The sequence below is a fragment of the Bos indicus genome, chromosome 8, assembly GCF_029378745.1.
Source record: "Bos indicus isolate NIAB-ARS_2022 breed Sahiwal x Tharparkar chromosome 8, NIAB-ARS_B.indTharparkar_mat_pri_1.0, whole genome shotgun sequence".
NCBI lineage: Eukaryota > Metazoa > Chordata > Mammalia > Artiodactyla > Bovidae > Bos > Bos indicus.
This window is the reverse complement of record NC_091767.1, coordinates 17,031,167-17,051,214: the sequence shown is the minus strand read 5'-3', so window position 1 is coordinate 17,051,214 and position 20,048 is coordinate 17,031,167. Positions and strand designations below refer to the sequence as shown.

General features: G+C 36.2%; 1 protein-coding gene and 1 long non-coding RNA gene across 4 annotated transcripts in view; both read left to right on the top strand.

Moving 5' to 3' along the window:
- IFT74 (intraflagellar transport 74) overlaps positions 1-13,522 on the top strand; it is a 93,396-nt gene extending 79,874 nt beyond the window's left edge. For all 3 annotated transcript variants that reach the window (XM_070794188.1, XM_019965864.2, XM_070794189.1), the window contains 4 exons: positions 6,080-6,243; positions 7,238-7,363; positions 11,115-11,175; positions 12,496-13,522. In XM_070794188.1, the coding sequence (XP_070650289.1) occupies positions 6,080-6,243; positions 7,238-7,363; positions 11,115-11,175; positions 12,496-12,614 (470 nt within the window). In that variant the 3' untranslated portion in view covers positions 12,615-13,522. The remainder of the gene's footprint in view (positions 1-6,079; positions 6,244-7,237; positions 7,364-11,114; positions 11,176-12,495) is intronic.
- A 936-nt stretch (positions 13,523-14,458) lies between these two features.
- Positions 14,459-19,275, top strand: LOC139184432 (uncharacterized). The gene is made up of 2 exons (XR_011567925.1): positions 14,459-15,496; positions 17,192-19,275. It is a non-coding gene; the product is annotated as an uncharacterized lncRNA (long non-coding RNA).
- Positions 19,276-20,048: the final 773 nt, after the last annotated feature.

Sequence of the window (20,048 nt, the reverse complement as noted above, 5' to 3'; positions counted from 1 at the left end):
TCCAAAATCACCGCAGATGGTTTTTGCAGCCATGAAATTAAAAGACACTTACTCCTTGGAAGGAAATTTATGACCAACCGAGACAGCAAATTAAAAAGCAGAGACATTACTTTGTCAACAAAGGTCCATCTAGTCAAAGTATGGTTTTTCCAGTAGTCATGTATGGATGTGAGAGTTGGACTGTGAAGAAAGCTGAGCATGGAAGAATTGATGCTTTTGAACTGTGGTGTTGGAGAAGACTCTTGAGAGTCCCTTGGACTGCAAGGAGATCCAGCCAGTCAATCCTAAAGGAGAATAGTCCTGGGTGTTCATTGGAAGGACTGATGTTAAAGCTGAAAATCCAATACTTTGGCCACCTAATGCAAAGAGCTGACTCATTTGAAAAGACCCTGATGCTGGGAAGGATTGAGGGCAGGAGGAGAAGGGGACAACAGAGGATGAGATGGTTGGATGGCATCACTGACTCAATGGACATGAGTTTGGGTAAACTCCGGGAGTTGGTGATAGACAGGGAGGCCTGGTGTGCTGTGCTTCATGGGGTTGCAAAGAGTTGGACATGACTGACCAACTGAACTGAACTGAAGAAGCCCTTCAAACCCCAAACGGGTTAATATAAAAACTGCTCACCTAAGCACATCATCATGACTGCTGAAATGCAACAATAAACAGTAAACAATAAAAGGAGCCAGAGAAAAATAATATGTATATACAGGGAATGATACATCCCAGTCATTATGAGTTTTGTATTTTACTCTGAAATATGTTACTTTTAATATAAAAATCTTCTGTCCCTAAATATTATTTTAGCAAGATGTTGTGTTCGGCTTTTGATATTCTGAAATAATCCCAAGGAAAGGCAGTGCCAAAGAATGTTCAAACTACTGCACAATTGCATTCATTTCACATGCTAGCAAAGTAATGCTCAAAATCGTACAAGCTAGGCTTCAACAGTGCATGAACCAAGAATTACCAGATGTACAAGCTGGATTTAGAAAAGGCAGAGGAGCCAGAGATCAAATTGCTAATATCTGTTGAGTCATAGAAAAAGCAAGAGAATTATAGAAAAACATCTACTTCTACTTCATTCCCTATGCTAAAGCCTTTGTGTGGATCACAACAAACTGGAAAATTCTTCAAGAAATGGGAATACCAGACCACCTTGCCTACTTCCTGAGAAACTATGCAGGTCAAGAGGCAGTATTTAGAACTAGACATGGAACAACTGACTGATTCCAAATTGGGAAAGGAGTATGTCAAGACTGTATATTGTCATCCTGCTTATTTAACTTCTGTGCGGAGTACATCATGTGAAATGCCGGGCTGGATGAAGGACAAACTGGAATCAAGATTGCCGGGAGAAATATCAGTAACATCAAATATGCAGATGACACCACCCTTATGCAGAAAGTGAAGAGGAACTAAAGAGCCTCGTGATGAAGGTGAAAGAGGGGAGGGGAAAAGCTGGCTTAAAACTCAACATTCAAGAAACAAAGATCATGCCATTCAGTCTCATCACTTCATGTCAGATAGATGGGGAAACAATGGAAACAGTGACAGAGTATTTTCCTGGGCTCCAAAATCACTGCAGATGGTGACTCTAGCCATGAAATTAAACTTGCTCCTTGGAAGAAAAGCTATGACAAACCTATACTATAGTGTATTAAAAAGCAGAGACATTACTGACAAAGGTCCATCTAGTCAAAGCTATGGTTTTTCCAGTAGTCATGTATGGATGTAAGAGTTGGATCATAAAGAAGGTTGAGTGCCGAAGGATTGATGCTTTTGAGTTGTGGTGTTGGAGAAGACTCTTAAGAGTCCCTTGGCCTGCAAGGAGATGAAACCAGTAAAGGAAATCAGTCCTGAATATTCATTGGAATGACTGATGCTGAAGGTGAAGCTCCAGTTCTTTGGCCACTTGATGTGAAGAGCTGACTCAATGGAAAAGACCCTGATGCTGGGAAAGATTGAAGGCAGGAGGAGAAGGGGATAACAGAAGATGAGATGGTTGGATGGCATCATTGACTCAATGGACATGAGTTTGGGTAAACTCCGGGAGTTGGTGATGGACAGGGAAGTCTGGCATACTATCAGTCCATGGGGCTGCAAAGAGTTGCATGACTGAGCAACTGAACAACAACAGCTCTGAAATACCACTATATTTTTGGGTGGAGGGTATTCATATTCCTACTTGAAAACAGAGGAAAGGTGAACATAAACTCTTCTATGAAACTGTATCACTGTATGCCTCTACAAATAAGTGACTACAGTATGTAGCAGATTATTCCCATGCCAGTCTCTGGCAATACAGGAGAGAGGAAACTGGTTAAGGGAGGTTTGAATTCAGATTTCTTCATCTTGATATACAGGACATGCATTTCAGTTCCATTTTAGTATCTGTTTTTGACTTAGCTGAAATAAAATTTCCAGAACAATGTATGATGCCTGGGGAAAGAAGCCTGAAGTAGCAAATTGGTCAGGTATTACTGTTCTTCTTTCCTTAGCTCACTGTAGCTCATAGAGGCGTTTTGGGTCATAAAGTCATATTTGTTATCTTAAAAATGAATATTTAATAAAGATGATGATATCACTCAGCACCAAAGCTTGACTGGTTGTTGACCTTGGGCAGTTACCTTTCTAAGCTTCTTGTTGTTATTCAGTAGCTAACTCATGTCTGACTCTGCATCCCAATGGACTGTAGCATGCCAGGCTCCCCTGTCCTCCAGTATCTCCAGGAATTTGCTCAAATTCATGTTCATTGATGGTGATGCTGTCTAATCATCTCATCCTCTACCTCCCCTTTCTCCTTTTACCTTCAGTAGTTTCCTTATATAGTAACATTTACCCCTTCCACCCTGTCTCAGGGCTGTTATGAAAAGTAAATCAGATATAAAGCAAGGTACGTTCCAGGTTCTCAGTAATATTGGTTTCCTTCTTTTCCCTTTAAAAAAGAGACTTTTAAAGCCAGCGTCACAAAGTTAAGTCTCTGAAATAGAGAAAGTAGGTATTATTAATATTTAATCCTACCAGAATAGAATTTTTTAAAATACTATTTTCTGGTTATAAATGTAATTCATAGTCATTATAGAGGATTTAGGAGAGATATAAGCAAGCATAAATAAAAATTAAAAATATAATCCTACTATCAGAAGTTTATTACTATTAAAATTTTGGTATTCTTTTAGTCTTTTTTCTGTATTTTATCACATCTTGGGGGAAAAAAACGTTTCCCAAGTATTCTCTGCCCAGCTATTCCTCTCTTTCAAAGGTTTCACAGCCAAATTTCTTAAAATCATCTCACTCTTGGTTCCATTTCTTTCTATAAAAAAAAAAAAATCTATTCTCAGGAGGTATATACCTAGGTTCTGCTGGTCAGTAAATGCAACACATATTTTGCTATCTTAAAAAAAAAAACCTCTAATATTCTGCACTACAATCCACTCCTTTATTCTTGAAATGTTTTTTCCCCATGACTTCTGATTTTTCTTTTATTTCTTTGGTCACTTCTTATTCTATATGGATCCTTCATGTTAATTTAGTCTTTAAAAATTTGGTATTTTTGTAAGTGCAGTCATGAATCCTTTTCTCTTGATGATTTCAGCCACTCCTATAGCTTCAGGTGCCATGTCTGTGCTGATGGTTTTAGAAACTGTATCTTCTGATCTCACATTTTTCTCTGGGCTTTCAACCCATATTTCTCTATATGGGCATATTTACTTATCTTTATTTGGATGTTTTTGAGGTTTCTCAAACTGAACAAATCCTAAATCGCTTTCAATGTATCATCTCTCCCTCCTACAGACAAAAATTTTATCTCTTTCTGCCTACCCTCCCATACACTCATTTATTCAATTTGGAAGTGGGATTCTGCACTGACTTCTTTCACTCAACCACTGTATTTGGTCGATTGCCTGTTTGTTAATCCCAAATCCCTCATGTTTCTTAGTCCCTCCAGATCTCTCCTGCTTTGTTTCCACAAGTATTTTTATCTGGCAGGAGACCCCTGGGTCCTGGGTCGGGAAGATCCTCTGGAGAAGGGTTAGGCTATCTACTCCAATATTCTTGGGTTTCCTTTGTGGCTCAGCTGATAAAGAATCCACCTGCAATGCAGGAGACCTGGGTTCGATCCCTGGGTTGGGAAGATCCTCTGGAGAAGGGAAAGGCTACCCACTCCGGTATTCTGGCCTGGAGAATTCCATGGACTGTATAGCCTATGGGGTTGCGAAGAGTCGGCCACGACTGAGTGACTTTCACTTTCACTAATTGTATATTTTATCAAATATATGTATAGCATTCTTCCACTGAACTGTAAGTTCTTTGTTCATTGCTGTATCCTCCATGCCTTTCTATTTGCCTGGCACATGAAAAAAAAATTCTCAGCAGTGTAAGATTTCTTGCCTAGATCACTGAATCAACTGGTCTTCTTAAACATAGTTATGCTGTTTCAATTCACTGTCCATGGGGCAACCAGAGTGAACTTTCTAAAATTTAAGCATGTCACTCTCTGATTTGAAACTCATTGATGACTTGCCATGGCCCTTAGCATAAAGTCCCAGTTCCCTATCTTGACTTAAGCCCTTCATGAACTTATCCTTCAACTTTTCCATTTTATCTCTTACCACCACCCATTTCAAACTGTGGGTTCCAGGCATACCAAACTTCTGTTATTTGCTCAGAAATACTGTGCTCTCTCACCTCTAGACATTTTTGCACATGGTGATTATTTTCTCTGGAAACTCACTTTTTCCTTTGTGTGGCTGATTCCTAATGCTTAAGGCAACAGTTAAAAGGCATAGCTTTAGAGAATTCTTTTGACCAATATCCTTTATCTTTTCATAGTAGAAGATATCCTGTATCCTGTAATCTTTTCATAGTAGTTATCCAGTTTACTATAAATGCTTCTTTAATTTTCTGATTTAACCTCTAGAATATAGCTTCTTGAGTGAAAAGTGTCTCTGTTGATTTCCATCAGCACCTGGTACATAGTAGATGCTCAGTACTTTTGAAAGAAAGAAACACACACACCACACACCCATACACACACACAAATGTGCAGTCATCGTTATTCATGGATTCTGTATTTGTAAATTTGCTTTCTCACTAAAATTAATTTGTATTTCAAATTAATTTGTATTTGTATTTCAAATTCATATTTGCAGTACTTTCATGGTCATTTGTGAACACGTGCAGAGGTAAAAAATTTGAATGCTCAAGTTCTCAGTGGAGGTTGAATAAGGCAACACTATGCCTCTTGGTTTAGTTCACATACTTACAAGCATTCTTTTCATGGTACATTATTTAATGTCACTTTTTAAAATGTCACATTTTTATGTATTTTTGTTCGTGCTTTTCCCATTGAAAATGGCCTCCAAGTATAGTGCTGAAGTGTTGACAAGTGTTTCTAAGCAGAAGGCTGTGATATGCCTTACAGTGAAAGTATGTCTGTTAGAATAAGCTTTGTAGAGGCATAGTTCATGGTTGGCCTTTAGTTCAGTCTTAACAACTTAATAGTATATATTAAATAAAGTATATTTGAAGAGAAATATACATAAAGCAAAGTTATATATTAGTTTCTTGATAAAAATATTGTCAGAGGCTCACAGAAACTAACTCTGTATTTCCCATAGGGGTTAAATGCTTGCTAACTCAGTGTGTACAGTGATTTTACAGAATATAACTACCACACATAATGAGAATTGACTATATATGTAATTATAAAATTTTGCTCATAATGTTTCATAACTTGCTTTTCCCCCCACATAACTGTGTATGTATGTCATGCACATACTAAAAATAATGAATATTTATCTTATATGTTAATTATGAAGTAAGAAAAAGAACTATATGTGTTCTTGTATGTTTATATGAGTATGGAGACAAATGTGATTAATACATATCAGGTTATGTTGGTTACCTAGAGGGTGAATAATTTTTTAAAAACTTACGTTGTCTTCATGGTTACAATGAACATGTTTCTGGTGCAGACACTCTTGTAAACCATGATGTTTAGTGATTTAATTTCCTTTTGTGAAAGAACTAAAGTTTCAACTAAGTATGGCCTTTGAATTTTCCTACATTTCAGACAGTCAGAGGCTACAGTTGGATCTACAAAAAATGGACCTTCTAGAAAGTAAAATGACTGAGGAACAACAGTCTCTAAAAAATAAAATTAAGCAAATGATAACTGATCTAGAGACATATAATGATTTGGCAGCTTTAAAATCATCAGGTGAAGAAAAGAAAAAGGTAAATGGTAACAATGCTATGAAATTGTAATTCAAATTGTTTTTCTTGATTAAATTTAATAATATATGTTTTTAAAACTTCGTAAGTTTATTTTCAGTTGATTACTTGATATATAAGGAAAAAATAAAGATGTTTATATACAAAGTAGGAATTTAGAGTGAATTTCAAAACAAAAGACAAAAATTGAAAAGCAAGGGATAGAGTACTTCAACAAATATAATAATTGTGTCCTCAGTCATTACTGACTCTTTGAGACCCCATGGATTATAGACCAGCAGGCTCCTCTGTCTATGGAATTTTGTAAGTAAGAATACTGGAACAGGTTGCCATTTCCTACTCCAGGGGATCTTCCCAACCCAGAGATCAAAGTTGCATCTCTTTCATCTCCTGCATTGGCAGGCAGGTTCTTTACCACTTCATTACCTGGGAAGCCCTTCAACAAATATAAACTTTGTTAAATGCAAATTTGATTATGATATTTCTCTACTTAAGACTTCTCAGTGGCTTTTCTTTGCCATTTACATTAACTTAAAGTAAACCTGGTGGAGTACAAACACATAAGTCAGCCCTAATAAGTTATTATTTATATTGTTAATGTTAATTTGGCTTATTATAGACTTCCCCAGTGACGCAGCAGTTAGAGAATCCACCGGCCAGGATCCACCAGACTCAGGTTTGATCCCTGGGTTGGAAAGATCCCCTGGAGAAGGAAATGGAAACCCACTCCAGTATTCTTGCCTGGAAATCCCATGGACAGAAAAGCCTTGTGGGCAACAGTTTATGGGGTTGCAAGAGTGAACACAACTTAGAGACTAAACAACAACAACACAATTTAGCTTATTATAGTTAGAAGAATATTTTTACAAACAGGTTTTCTAGCCTTGGTAGGATTTTATTAGAATATTATTGAAATTATTTAAGTCAAATGCTATTTTAATTGATTTACTAGATACCTGCTAAAGCCTTTAATTTACTTCCATTTGGATCTATGTAGAAATTACATCAGGAGAAAACAGTATTATCAACTCGCAGAAATGCCTTTAAAAAAATAATGGAGAAACTAAACACAGAATGGGAGACACTAAAAACACAACTGCAAGAAAACGAGACACATTCTCAGGTAAAAAAGAAAAAAAAAGATTGAAATTCATTTCTATTTTTAGATTATCTGGCATGTTCTCTTAATCTGTATTTTCACCCGCAAAGCAACCCATTCCTTTTTTTTAATCTGCTTTGTTTACCTACCAGATTTTCTGGCTTTGAAGATAGCTAGATTGTATACAGTCTCCACTCAGAATGAGTTTACTCCTGCCTTCTCTAAACCTATATCGAAGGCCAGCTCTAGGCTTGGCACTATTCTGGGAACAGTCATTATGATAATAGCTTTTAAAAATATCAAAAGTAAAGTGTTTTTAATTCAGAAACATTGCTAATACATCAATGCCACAGATAATGAAAATGAGCCATAATGACTAGTATCCCACCACCCAGAAGAGATGATTTTATGCATATGTGGATAGATATTTGTAGTCTATATGTATGTGGTATGAATATATTCACTTTATACATACACATAAGTATACATTATTTCTGTATATTTATAGAAATGGTACTATATTGTACCTATTATTTGGAAACTTGTTTTTCATCATTAACTATACTTTCCCTTGTCAGTAGATTTTTTTTTTTAAATACGATTCTATATAATATTTATATGGATACAGCAAATTGCCGGAGAAGGCAATGGCACCCCACTCCAGTACTTTTTCCTGGAAAATCCCATGGACGGAGGAGCCTGGTGGGCTGCAGTCCTTGGGGTTGCTAGAATCGGACACGACTGAGCAACTTCACTTTCATTTTTCACTTTCATGCATTGGAGAAGGAAATGGCAACCCACTCCAGTGTTCTTGCCTGGAGAATCCCAAGGACAGGGGAGCCTGGTAGGCTGCTGTCTATGGGGTTGCACAGAGTCGGACACGACTGAAGCGACTTAGCAGCAGCATAGCAAATTGTTAGACATTTTGGTTATTTCTCATTTTAAAACTGTTCAAATAATGCTATGAAGAGCAGTCCTATTCTTGAAGTTCTTTATTTACATTTATGATGATTTACTCAGGATGCAAAGGCAAACCCCTTTTCCATATCATTCATCCTACTGATAATTACCTAAACAAGGTCTGAGGTCTTCTAGATTGAAGGGCAGAAGCCTTGTCTCTGTCACTCACTTTCTCCCCAGCACTGTGTTAGTGGTTGGCATATGATAAGTGTTCAATAAGTATTTTTTGGTGGATTAAATGAAGCATGCGTGTCATATACAAAATCAGTTATTATGGTCTGATAAAGGTTGGTCATTCTCACATCAAATTAGCCTATGTTAACAATTTGCAGCTATGATTTATTAATGCTAAATGCATTAAGTTTTTTCTTCACGTGGTGTCATGATCATGAAAGACAGTCATCATTAACATTTTGGTATAATATCTTTGTAAACTTTTTTCCTTTGCAGTTCAGTTCAGTTCAGTTGCTCAGTGTCCGACTCTGCAACCCCATGAATCGTAGCACGCCAGGCCTCCCTGTCCATCACCAACTCCTGGAGTTTACCTTTGTAGTTATACACCCTTAATTATATTGTTCTTACAAATAATGAAATCATTCTATGCATACAGTCTTTAAGCATTTATTTGCTTACTTAAATGTTTTCAAGCTCTTTTTTTGATATTTTTAGGATGTCAGCTATTTCATTGTATGTATGTACCTTTTAAAAAAAGATAAAACTTATTTTCTTCATAAAATGGATGGACTCTCATCAGAGTTTGCCAAAAACTTAGAAGTCACTAATTTACATGTTTCAAATTTATTAGTCAATTACTCTGTCTCTGCTTCATAATATACAATCCTATTTATAGACTTGTAAATAGCAAATTTATCCTAGTCTGTTTAGAGTTGGAATGGATACTGGAGAAGAAAACCTAAGAAAAAGTTAATGAGGCCATTGTCTTATGGTTCATAGGAAAGAGCATTGATAATTCATATGGATTTTCAGCCCTCTTCTTTCACTGAATAGATGATTTAAAGAGAAAAACATTTAACAAACAGTTTCTTAGAGCCAGTCCGTGGCTACCTTGTTTATTCCCACATTAAGTGATTATCTTATTCTTAACCCCATTTACAGGAATTTGTAACATAAATCACAGTTTACAATGCTTCTCTGTATTATGGTTTGCCTTTTATGAATCCCAGTTGTTTGAATCAAATCCTGGCCTCCCTATTTTTTGAAGTTATTTTCTTGAAAACTGGCTTTGACATCTATAAATAACATGGCATAACAGACATTTTTTGAGTGGTTATTTATTTGATATCATTTAAACATATTTATATTGGAACAAACTGCAAAGCTCCTAGAAGAAAACATAGGGAAAAAGCTCCTTGACGTTAGTCTTGGCAACAAGTTTTTATTATAACACCAAAAAGCACAAGCAACCAAGGCAAAAATAAATAAATGGTCCCCATCAGACTAAAAAGATTCTTCACAGCAAATGAAACAATCAAGAAAATGGAAAAGCAGTTTACAGTTTGGGAGAAAATATAAAGAACTCATGATAGACTTGTAAAATAAGTTGTAGGGAAAAAAAAGATGTGTGCTTCTTGACATCCTTGGAGGTTTAAAGGCAAGGTTTAAATATATCACTGAAATAAATAAATGTATAGAAGGAATTTGACCATATGACATAGAGTTGCTTTTATACCAATATTCATGTAGCACTTAAGAGGTTTGCTACATAATAAGAAGCCCACCCCTTTGTATGAAACAAAGGGAAAATTTGGTACTTGACTTTGCAAAAGGTTATTTGAGATTTATTGTCAAAAAGTGCTGACTACTTCCTTAAGTCCATCTGAACTTCAAGGTTCTATCAGGGGAAGCTGGATCTGATTTCGTAGCATTAACTCACAGCACATACAGTTCATATAATTAGTTATGACTCATCCTAATATCTAGATTTATCTTTGGAGGAAACAATGGGATAGATGCTACACTGATACTGAACTTATGCCCTGAGAATAATTTTAACTTGAGTTTAGGAAGAAATATGAATGCTGTTTCAATTATCAGATTTTTTTAAATGATTATTACTTCTTAGAAATATCCAGGCAGAACATTATTTTAATGTTTCATTTTTCAGACTTTGCTTAGGAAAAAAACTATGTGCATCTTAAAAAGACCATAACCCAGAGTTACAAGGTTAATTAAATCAGAAAAACAATTTAATTCTATAACAGTAAAATTGTCTTTGGAGGAAGCAACCATCAATATAATATCCACATTAGCTTCCTGTTGATGCAGAAATTATTGTAAGAATGCCAGCTTTTTACCAGCCCTCTTATAATCTTTACACTGCAGCTCTGCTCTTATCACAGCTTGTGAAATTAGACAGGAAATTTAGCCCTGGAAATAAGGAAGTTTCTCCTATATAGCTCAACCTTTGACAGTGTTAGAATATGTAGTACTTTCATGGCATTAGACCTTCAGATTTCAAGGAGAGATTCTTATCATGTCCCATTCTTCTTTTTAAACTTCTTTTAGGAAAGGGAAATATCATAAATTGTCTTTCAGTTGGTATGTTCATTGGTATAATAAATATGTTCCAATTAAAGTAAACAGAGTAAACTTGTTGAATTCAACATCCTATTTAGTATTATATTTACTGTTGTTTAACTTTTTCTAATTTCTTTTTTGTCTGTCGTGGCTTTATCTCAGTAAAATGCGGGAGTTGAAAAGATTTAAAATTGAGGGTTTTTTTCTTATATCTCAAAGGAGTATATAATTGTTTTGAATATGGGCACTGGTGAACATTTTTCTTTTGTGTTTTTAGCTTACAAATTTGGAGAGGAAGTGGCAACACCATGAGCAAAATAATTTTGTGATGAAAGAATGTATCCTTTAAAAAACTGCAAGTGAACTTGACTGAGGGATTTTTTTCTCTAGGAATTTCTTTAAAGACTGAAATAATATTCAGTTCAACATCAGATACCTAATATGTACAAAATACTGGCTAAACTATGTGGGAAATGAATAAGACTTAGTTTCCATTCTACAATTGTGTGTGTGTGTGCGTGTGTGTGTGTATTAAAGTAACTAATAGAAAGCAGACCATACAAAGCCATAGTGTGGCATAGTGACTAAGTACTCATTTTAGAGTCAGGAAATCTAATTTTAAATATTGACTCTACTATGTATAGGTTATGGACTTTGAACAGTTTACTTAACTGTTCAAACTGCAATTTTATCATCTCAAATACAGCTAATATTTCCTTCTCATAGACTTGTTGGGAGAATTATATGTAACCATATATATGTATATGTGTGTATGTATGGTCATTTTTTGTTATTTATAATGCTGTACCTTAGATATCTGGGAAGCAAAGGGAGGGATAACCAAGTGTACACATGAGAAATTTGACCTTCAATCTCATCTACCAAGATACTACTTATGTCCCATCTTATTTCTATCAAGATAGTACTTACGTTCAGTCTTTTTGCTCATCTTTTTGTGTAATCATAGATGGAAGCAGCTACTGACAACAGGTATTGTGGAGTGTAAGAAACGTTTCCCCAAATGTTGTCTCCTGGCCCCTTCTTTGACCTATTCAAGAGCAACTCTGATTAGAGAACTAGATTCTAACTCATTGGTTGCATAGGCTCTCTAGGATGCTACTGAACATCCTCTCAGGGCAGCGTGGACCCAGCTTCCCTCCAGATGAGATGCTAAAGGCTCTATTCCCAGTGGTTGTGCAGTTTATTTTAAAAGCAGATTTGTATTCACAATATGTTAAAGTCCAGAACTCTGGTTTTATCTGACATAAAGTAGATGATTTTGAAGCAGAGTGACGTCTAGAAACTTGCCTGAAATTCTGTGTGGTACTCTAAAGGATGTGGTTCTTCTGAACATTGAAGTGTTCTATCACCAGATAAAGATGAATAACATATTAACTCTAAAAATGTTTATATAGCATAGGTCAACTTTTTTGAAACAAGTTTGGCCTGGCCTTTTAGGGTTAGACCTTTTAGGTTTAGTTTTGATGCTTAATCTGTTAAAATACTGTTTGTTTTTAAAAAACTATTCTAATTGTGCTTTTTTGTGCCATCTTCAGTTTTCAGTAAGAAAAATACTAGTGTAATTTGGGTCTTTTCTGCATCACAGAATTAGATTAATATTTGTATTGATATTGTTCCCTCTTAACTCATGTAATTAGTCATAGCAACCAAGAGTCAAGAGAGTGATTACCGGCCGATTATGAAGAATGTGTCCAAGCAGATTGCAGAGTATAATAAAAACATCGTGGATGCTCTGCATAGCATGAGCAGAAACTGAGTCTGAACCAACTGCAAGTCTCTATAGAAATGTTCTCTTGCTGCTAAACCTTGTACACGCCATTAAAAAATTGCTTACCCTTGACGAGTTTTACCTAAAAATTTTTGAAAGTTATAATTTCATGGCCTCTTTGAAGAATGATGCTTTAAATAGTATAATAGTTTAATAAATATCTTATGTATTAAAAAAGTATCATCTCCTTTTATATTTAGATTTCTTTTGTGTAGGTGATAAAAATGTCTCAAAGAACCAGGAGATAAAACAAACAAAAAGTGGCTATTGTTATTCATTTAGTTGGTATAATCCATCTGTGGCAGCAAATGCTATCATCTTTTCATATGTCAAGCCTAGGAGGCATGCTTGGAGTATGATTCTGATTTAGCATTTATCAACCTTGCCAATTTTTGCTTCTAGAAATAAATAATAAGAATAGAAGGGAGGTATTTAGTTTTGAGTTTTACTTCTCAAGCAGGATATATTTGATGTTTTAAGGCATATGAAATCACAGGTAAATACGTAACATTTTTTATATGTCAGTTATTCCTTTGTGAAATTAAGACATTCTTTATTGGGGATTAATATTTTTACTCTTTGCATTAAAAAAATTCTTACATGTATTTGCTAGGAAAAGCATGAAATTTAAAATAAATGTTGTATTTACAGTGGACTCTTTTGGACTATGGCTGCTGCTGTTCATTTTTATTCTGGAGTATGCATTCACTCTTTAGTACTACAGGAGGACTTAAGTAGATTAATTTATAAGCATTGCCAACACATTTGAAAGGAAAAGGTGGAAGAGGTAGAAATGTATCATGTCAATCTGGGGAGACATTATGGAACTGAAGATGTATCCTCTTTTTTGGGAAGAATGAGTCACTTTTCCCAGAATAAAGTATTCTTTAAAACTATCCTTCCTTTGCTCTGATCTTGCATTCCTCAAGTTATTCTACTTCTCAGTTTTCATGAAACACAAGCATATTAGTTTCTTTTTTAAAAGGCTTTATTGAGATACAGTTTACATATGGTGAAAGTTCCCATGCATGTTCCTTACCTGAAGTAAATATTTATCATTAAATTATTCAATTTTAGTTCTGTGTGAGTTTAGGTAGAAGGGTGAAGCTTGTTGAATTTGATTAACTCGGGATTACTAGTATGGCTGAAGATTCTGCACACTGATACATACATTAAGGTGGCATTCATAAAATATGTTCCTTAGATCCTGAGTTCTTCAGGTTTCTAATAGGTGTTATACCATCAAAGGATTCATAGTCAAAGGAATTTGGGAAGCATTATTTTATTTTATTTTTTTTAAATTTTATTTTATTTTTAAACTTTACAATATTGTATTAGTTTTGCCAAATATCAAAATGAATCCGCTACAGGTATACCTGTGTTCCCCATCCTGAACCCTCCTCCCTCCTCTCTCCCCATACCCTCCCTCTGGGTCATCCCAGTGCACCAGCCCCAAGCATCCAGTATCGTGCATCGAACCTGGACTGGCGACTCGTTTCATACATGATATTATACATGTTTCAATGCCATTCTCCCAAATCTCCCCACCCTCTCCCTCTCCCACAGAGTCCATAAGACTGATCTATACATCAGTGTCTCTTTTGCTGTCTCGTACACAGGGTTATTGTTACCATCTTTCTAAATTCCATATATATGCGTTAGTATACTGTATTGGTGTTTTTCTTTCTGGCTTACTTCACTCTGTATAATAGGTTCCAGTTTCATCCATCTCATTAGAACTGATTCAAATGTATTCTTTTTAATGGCTGAGTAATACTCCATTGTGTATACGTACCACTGCTTTCTTATCCATTCATCTGCTGATGGGCATCTAGGTTGCTTCCATGTCCTGGCTATTATAAACAGTGCTGCGATGAACATTGGGGTACACGTGTCTCTTTCCCTTCTGGTTTCCTCAGTGTGTATGCCCAGCAGTGGGATTGCTGGATCATAAGGCAGTTCTATTTCCAGTTTTTTAAGGAATCTCCACACTGGTCTCCATAGTGTCTGTACTAGTTTGCATTCCCACCAACAGTGTAAGAGAGTTCCCTTTTCTCCACACCCTCTCCAGCATTTATTGCTTGTAGACTTTTGGATCGCAGCCATTCTGACTGGTGTGAAATGGTACCTCATAGTGGTTTTGATTTGCATTTCTCTGATAATGAGTGATGTTGAGCATCTTTTCATGTGTTTGTTAGCCATCTGTAGGGAAGCATTATTTTAAACAAAGGTAAATTATTCTCTTCTTGTCTGCTCAGAACCCTTAATATGTTAATGTGCAATAAGTTCAAGAAGAATATATACTATTAATATTACAGTTTTTTCTGAGTAGTGGGATTGTGGGTCTTTTCATCTTCACTGAACTTTCTGGTACTTTCTCAAAATTATCTGTGATGTACATATAATAGTTAGACATGCAATAAAAATTCAAATTAAAAACATATATACAGTTAATACTTGAACTTGTAGGAAGGACATATGATAGTTGAGACAGCTCTGCTGTAATCATTGAGCTAGAACTTAACCAGTCTTTACTCAGAGAGAAAATAGGAGGAAAATTGCCTCGTCATTATATATGTGTGTTTGTATTATAACATTGTGAAGTTTGGCAGAAAAAGATTGAAAATTTCTTGAAAAAAGCAAAATTCCCAACTTCCATTCTAAATTATTCATATATGATATTTGGGGAACATAATTAAGCAGGATTTCTTTAAACTAAAATGTGTTATCTGAGGGAAATTCTTACTAATGTCTCTTCCTTCCTCTCAGAGCTTTTCAACAAATCCAACAAGAATATTCTCTCTGCTAGGATAGACCTGGAGGCTACTATCTGCTTAAACCGGCTCTTCCTCAGGCAGTCACATTGCTCAGTGAGTTTCATTCCTGTTAAAATAACACCTTGTGAGTTGTATGGAAAGAAGCTGCAGACTGAACAAACATGCTGAATAGTCTCACTAATGAAGATCAACATCGGAAAGTTAGCAAAATCTTTGTTTTTCCCACCATTATCTTTATCAGTAAATAAACATGAGTTCTTTATACTCTTTCACTAATGGGAGTCCCTGGTTTGGACCGTATTCTGGTTTCGTGTTACAGCGTAAAATTCAGGCAGGGTAAGAGAATTAGAGCGTGGAGTCAGGCTGTTCACACTGGAGATGAAAGATCAGTTAAGAGAAGCTCCAGGGGCTCTTGCTGCCCAATTTCTCTGTAGTTGTTTCCTTTAGCTATATGATTCCAGCATGAACAACCTTAATAAATAAGAACATTTATACTTGAAGTAAGAAGAAACTGACAGACTACTAGGGAACTGTGGTGATCTAATTTAAAATTAATGTATCTTTCATTTTTATCTACCTTTTAAAATAAAAGCAGGTTGTGTCTTTAAATCGCAGATTCACAGTTTGAGAACTGAGATTGAGCATCTTTAAAAAAAGAGACACTGATGTATAGAACAGTCTTATGGACTCTGTGGGAGAGGGAGAGGGTGGGAAGATTTGGGAGAATGGCAATGAAACATGTAAAATATCATGTAGGAAACGAGTTGCCAGTCCAGGTTCGATGCACGATGCTGGATGCTTGGGGCTGGTGCACTGGGACGGCCCAGAGGGATGGTATGGGGAGGGAGGAGGGAGGAGGGTTCGGGATGGGGAACACATGTATACCTGTGGTGGATTCATTTTGATATTTGGCAAAACTAATACAATTATGTAAAGTTTAAAAATAAAATAAAATTGGAAGAATAAAAAAAAAAAAAAAAAAAAAAAAAAAAAAAAAAAAAAAAAAAATAAAAAGACAGCTTTTAATACAAAGGTAGAAAATTTAGGAACGACAGATAAAATGAAGAAAATTACTTCTGATCACATTAGTCTTTTAAGATGTGCGTCTATATACATGTCATACATACCTATTTTTCATTATATATTTATATATATTTTTTAAATTAAGATCATACTGTTCTTAAACTTTTGCTGTTTATAGTTTTGCAAACATTTATTCATGTCATTATATACTCTTGTACAACAACATGTTAAATTGCTGTATATTATTTTATTTATAGGAATACTTTCTGAAAACAAACACCATGTATTGAATGAGGTTAGTGGGGTGTGGTTAGGCGTAAGCTTTGAATTATGTAACTGAGTTTGAACCACAGCTCCACTGCTAACTTTTCATATGACCTAGGGAAGTTACTTAGTCTCTGAGTTTCATTTCTTCGTCTATAAAATGGAATAATAGTGCTTAACTCACAGGATTGGCTCAAAGAGTCAAAAGCAAGAGTCCAAGGCCTTTTGACACAAATTGCCCTCAGGAACATGACACGAATAGCAGTGTGCAGGAATGCTTGCTTGCCTGCACTCTCGCCATCATTGGCATTATCCACACTGACCGTGCACTACATACATTTGTTTTAGTTGTTTTAAGTAAACCAAACTGCCTTCATCACTATAACTAAAAATTTTCTTGTGTTTTAATTAGGAACACAGTGCAGAATGTGTTTTCATGCTAAAAAATATAATTTAAAAAATTCTATTAAAATACTTACTATAACTTTGTAATAACAAAAGGTTAATTCAAGCTGAGCACCGAAGAATTGATGCTTTTGAACTGTGGTGTTGGAAAAGATTCTTGAGAGTCCCTTGGACTGCAAGGAGATCCAACCAGTCCATTCTGAAGGAGATCAGCCCTGGGATTTCTTTGGAAGGAATGATGCTAAAGCTGAAACTCCAGTACTTTGGCCACCTCATGCAAAGAGCTGACTCATTGGAAAAGACTCTGATGCTGGGAGGGATTGGGGGCAGGAGGAGAAAGGGACGACAGAGGATGAGATGGCTGGATGGCATCACCGACTCGATGGACGTGAGTCTGAGTGAATTCCGGGAGATGGTGATGGACAGGGAGGCCTGGCGTGCTGCGATTCATGGGGTCGCAAAGAGTCGGACACGACTGAGCAACTGAACTGAACTGAACTGAACTGAATTCTTACTGCTTATTTTTAGTAGATAATAGATTATATTTTGCTGCCTCAGTATCTTTCCTCATAACATATTGTAATGAATTACTGCTCTGAAACTAACTGTATAATCTCAAGGGACATAGGAATAACGTGTGTATAAATAGCCTAGTTGATAAATAGGCTGTTCTGCTTGGTCAACTTTATTCTCCTTCAAGTCAAGAGTGGTTACGCATAAAGAGAAGTTGTGTCATAGGAGGGAAAATAACACCCACTGGAGAGTCCAGTGTAGAAGAGAGTTTGGAGGAAGCATGAGTCAGAGAATTGAGTGGTCTTCTACCTAAAAGAGGCTTAAATAACACTAGGTAAGCATTTCACAAGAAAAAATATAAAAACTAAAATGAGATTTTCAAAATTACTGTTTTATTTCAAAATCTTTTTGTAAAACAGTATTTTTACCATGGTAACAACATAGTGGCACCATGAAAGAAAGCAAACTTAATTGATTAGAATTGTATTTGGTATAGATCAAGAAAGAACTATGACTAGCCAAACTGAAATATTAGCTCATTTCTGTGTTGTCACTTTCAACAGATAAATTCACCCTACTAAAGGAAGTCTTGATTAACGTGAAGGTGAAACTGTTTGAAAGGCAACTATGCTCGCCACTACACCACCAGTGCTGAAGGTGAAAGTATTTGATGTAGTCCATAAGCTCAACCTGAATTTTTTTATCAAAGTAAACTGTAGTTCATTTTTAAAAGCCTCTCTCAGTGTTTAAATAGCTTCTTGTTAAAATGAACTTTCCCTCAGTTTACTGGAGTGGGGGAGGGCCACCTTAGAGGCCAACCAGCACCACCCCATCCCCCCCAGCCAAGGACAAAGCAGGGGCTTTGTGTCTCAGGAGTAGGGGAAATGGTTAAGAAGCAGAGGAAGAGAAAATTGCTTTTCCAGCCTCTCTAACTTCCCATGTAGCCTACAGAGAAAAGCAAGCATCCCTTGGGAGGAAATAACAAAAGTGCCAAACAGTAGATGGATGGATGAAGCCTAAATCTCTGCAGTGTACTAGAGCTCTTGGCTTTAAATGTCACAAAAGCCCCGTGCCTTGCTCATGGTGGTTATCAGAAGGCCAAATGGACATTTACTGCCAGTTGGCCCTACCTTCCTGGAGACATCTAGCCTTGAACGTGTTCCTTGGCTCAGTTCCTCTTCCTGCTAGAAATATTTCAGAGTCAGAGAAGGGGCTCTGGTGAAGCTGTAAAAGTCCAGTTGCCTTCTTTCCTTTTTCTGTGGCACAATAGAGATAGCCAGTTAGACCATGAGAAGTATCCATAAGAGACCCTAAGAGACAGCTAATTGAAAGAAATACAGATAATAGGAGGCAAGCAAACTTCTTACAAAACCTCTCACCACTGTATTATCTCCAAGATACCCCTACTTCAGCCAAAAAAAAGATAAAACTCTTCCATAAAATAAACATTCAAAATTTCTGTGATCCAGTATCTTTTTCTTGACCACAGATTAGATTTCCAGGACAAGTTTTCCTTACCACATACTCTGATTTGTCAGACTGTTTATTTCTAAGAAACTTCATGACCTCAGTGTGCACTGCCATCCCCCTCCCTAAACAGTAACCTCAACAAGCCATATCTCTTACTTATCTTCAGTAAGTATTAAAGTATGACCTGATAAAAAGAATTTTTTAAAGAGTATGTTGGATTGATTGTCTGAAATTCCATACCAAGCTAATGTTTTGACATAGTGTGGTCACAGCCTCAGAAATGTAAACAGAAAGGACATTTCCAAATGAAGACTCGAAAGGAGATTTAGCACGAACACATTGCACCTCAGTGAGGAAAACTCACTGGAATTTCAACTACCATGAGCGTCAGACCCCTCATCCTATCTTGTAATAATCCGACTTTATCCCTACTTTAAAAGGACGTGGGACTTTGAGTTTGAAGAAGCACCTATGCATCTCTCTCATGAGAATATGTCTTAGAAGCATAGTTTCTAAGTCTTTCTTTTCTTGAAGAAGGCCTCTCTCTTCCTAAGACTAGTTCCTATACTGCTGCCTTCTACTACTTCCTTCTGAATCTTCCTTAATTTTCTGTGTTTCATCCCCTTCTTCCTATGGCTTTAGCCTTTCCTCCATTGGATTTCATCCTGTCAATACAGAAACACATTGATCTTCCTCCCATTCTTTTCACATTCAGAACTTTTATCCAACATCTCATCCTCTGTCATTCCCTTCTCCTTCTGCCTTCAGTCTTTCCCAGCACCAGGGTCTTTTCTAAGGAATTGGCTCTTTGCATAAGGCGGCCAAAGTATTGGAGCTTCAGTTTCAGCAGTCTTGCTAGTGAATATTCAGGATTGATTCCCTTTAGGATTAACTGGTTTAATCTTGAAATCAAAGAGACTCTCAAGAGTCTTCTCCAACACCACAGCTCAAAACATCAATTCTTTGGTAC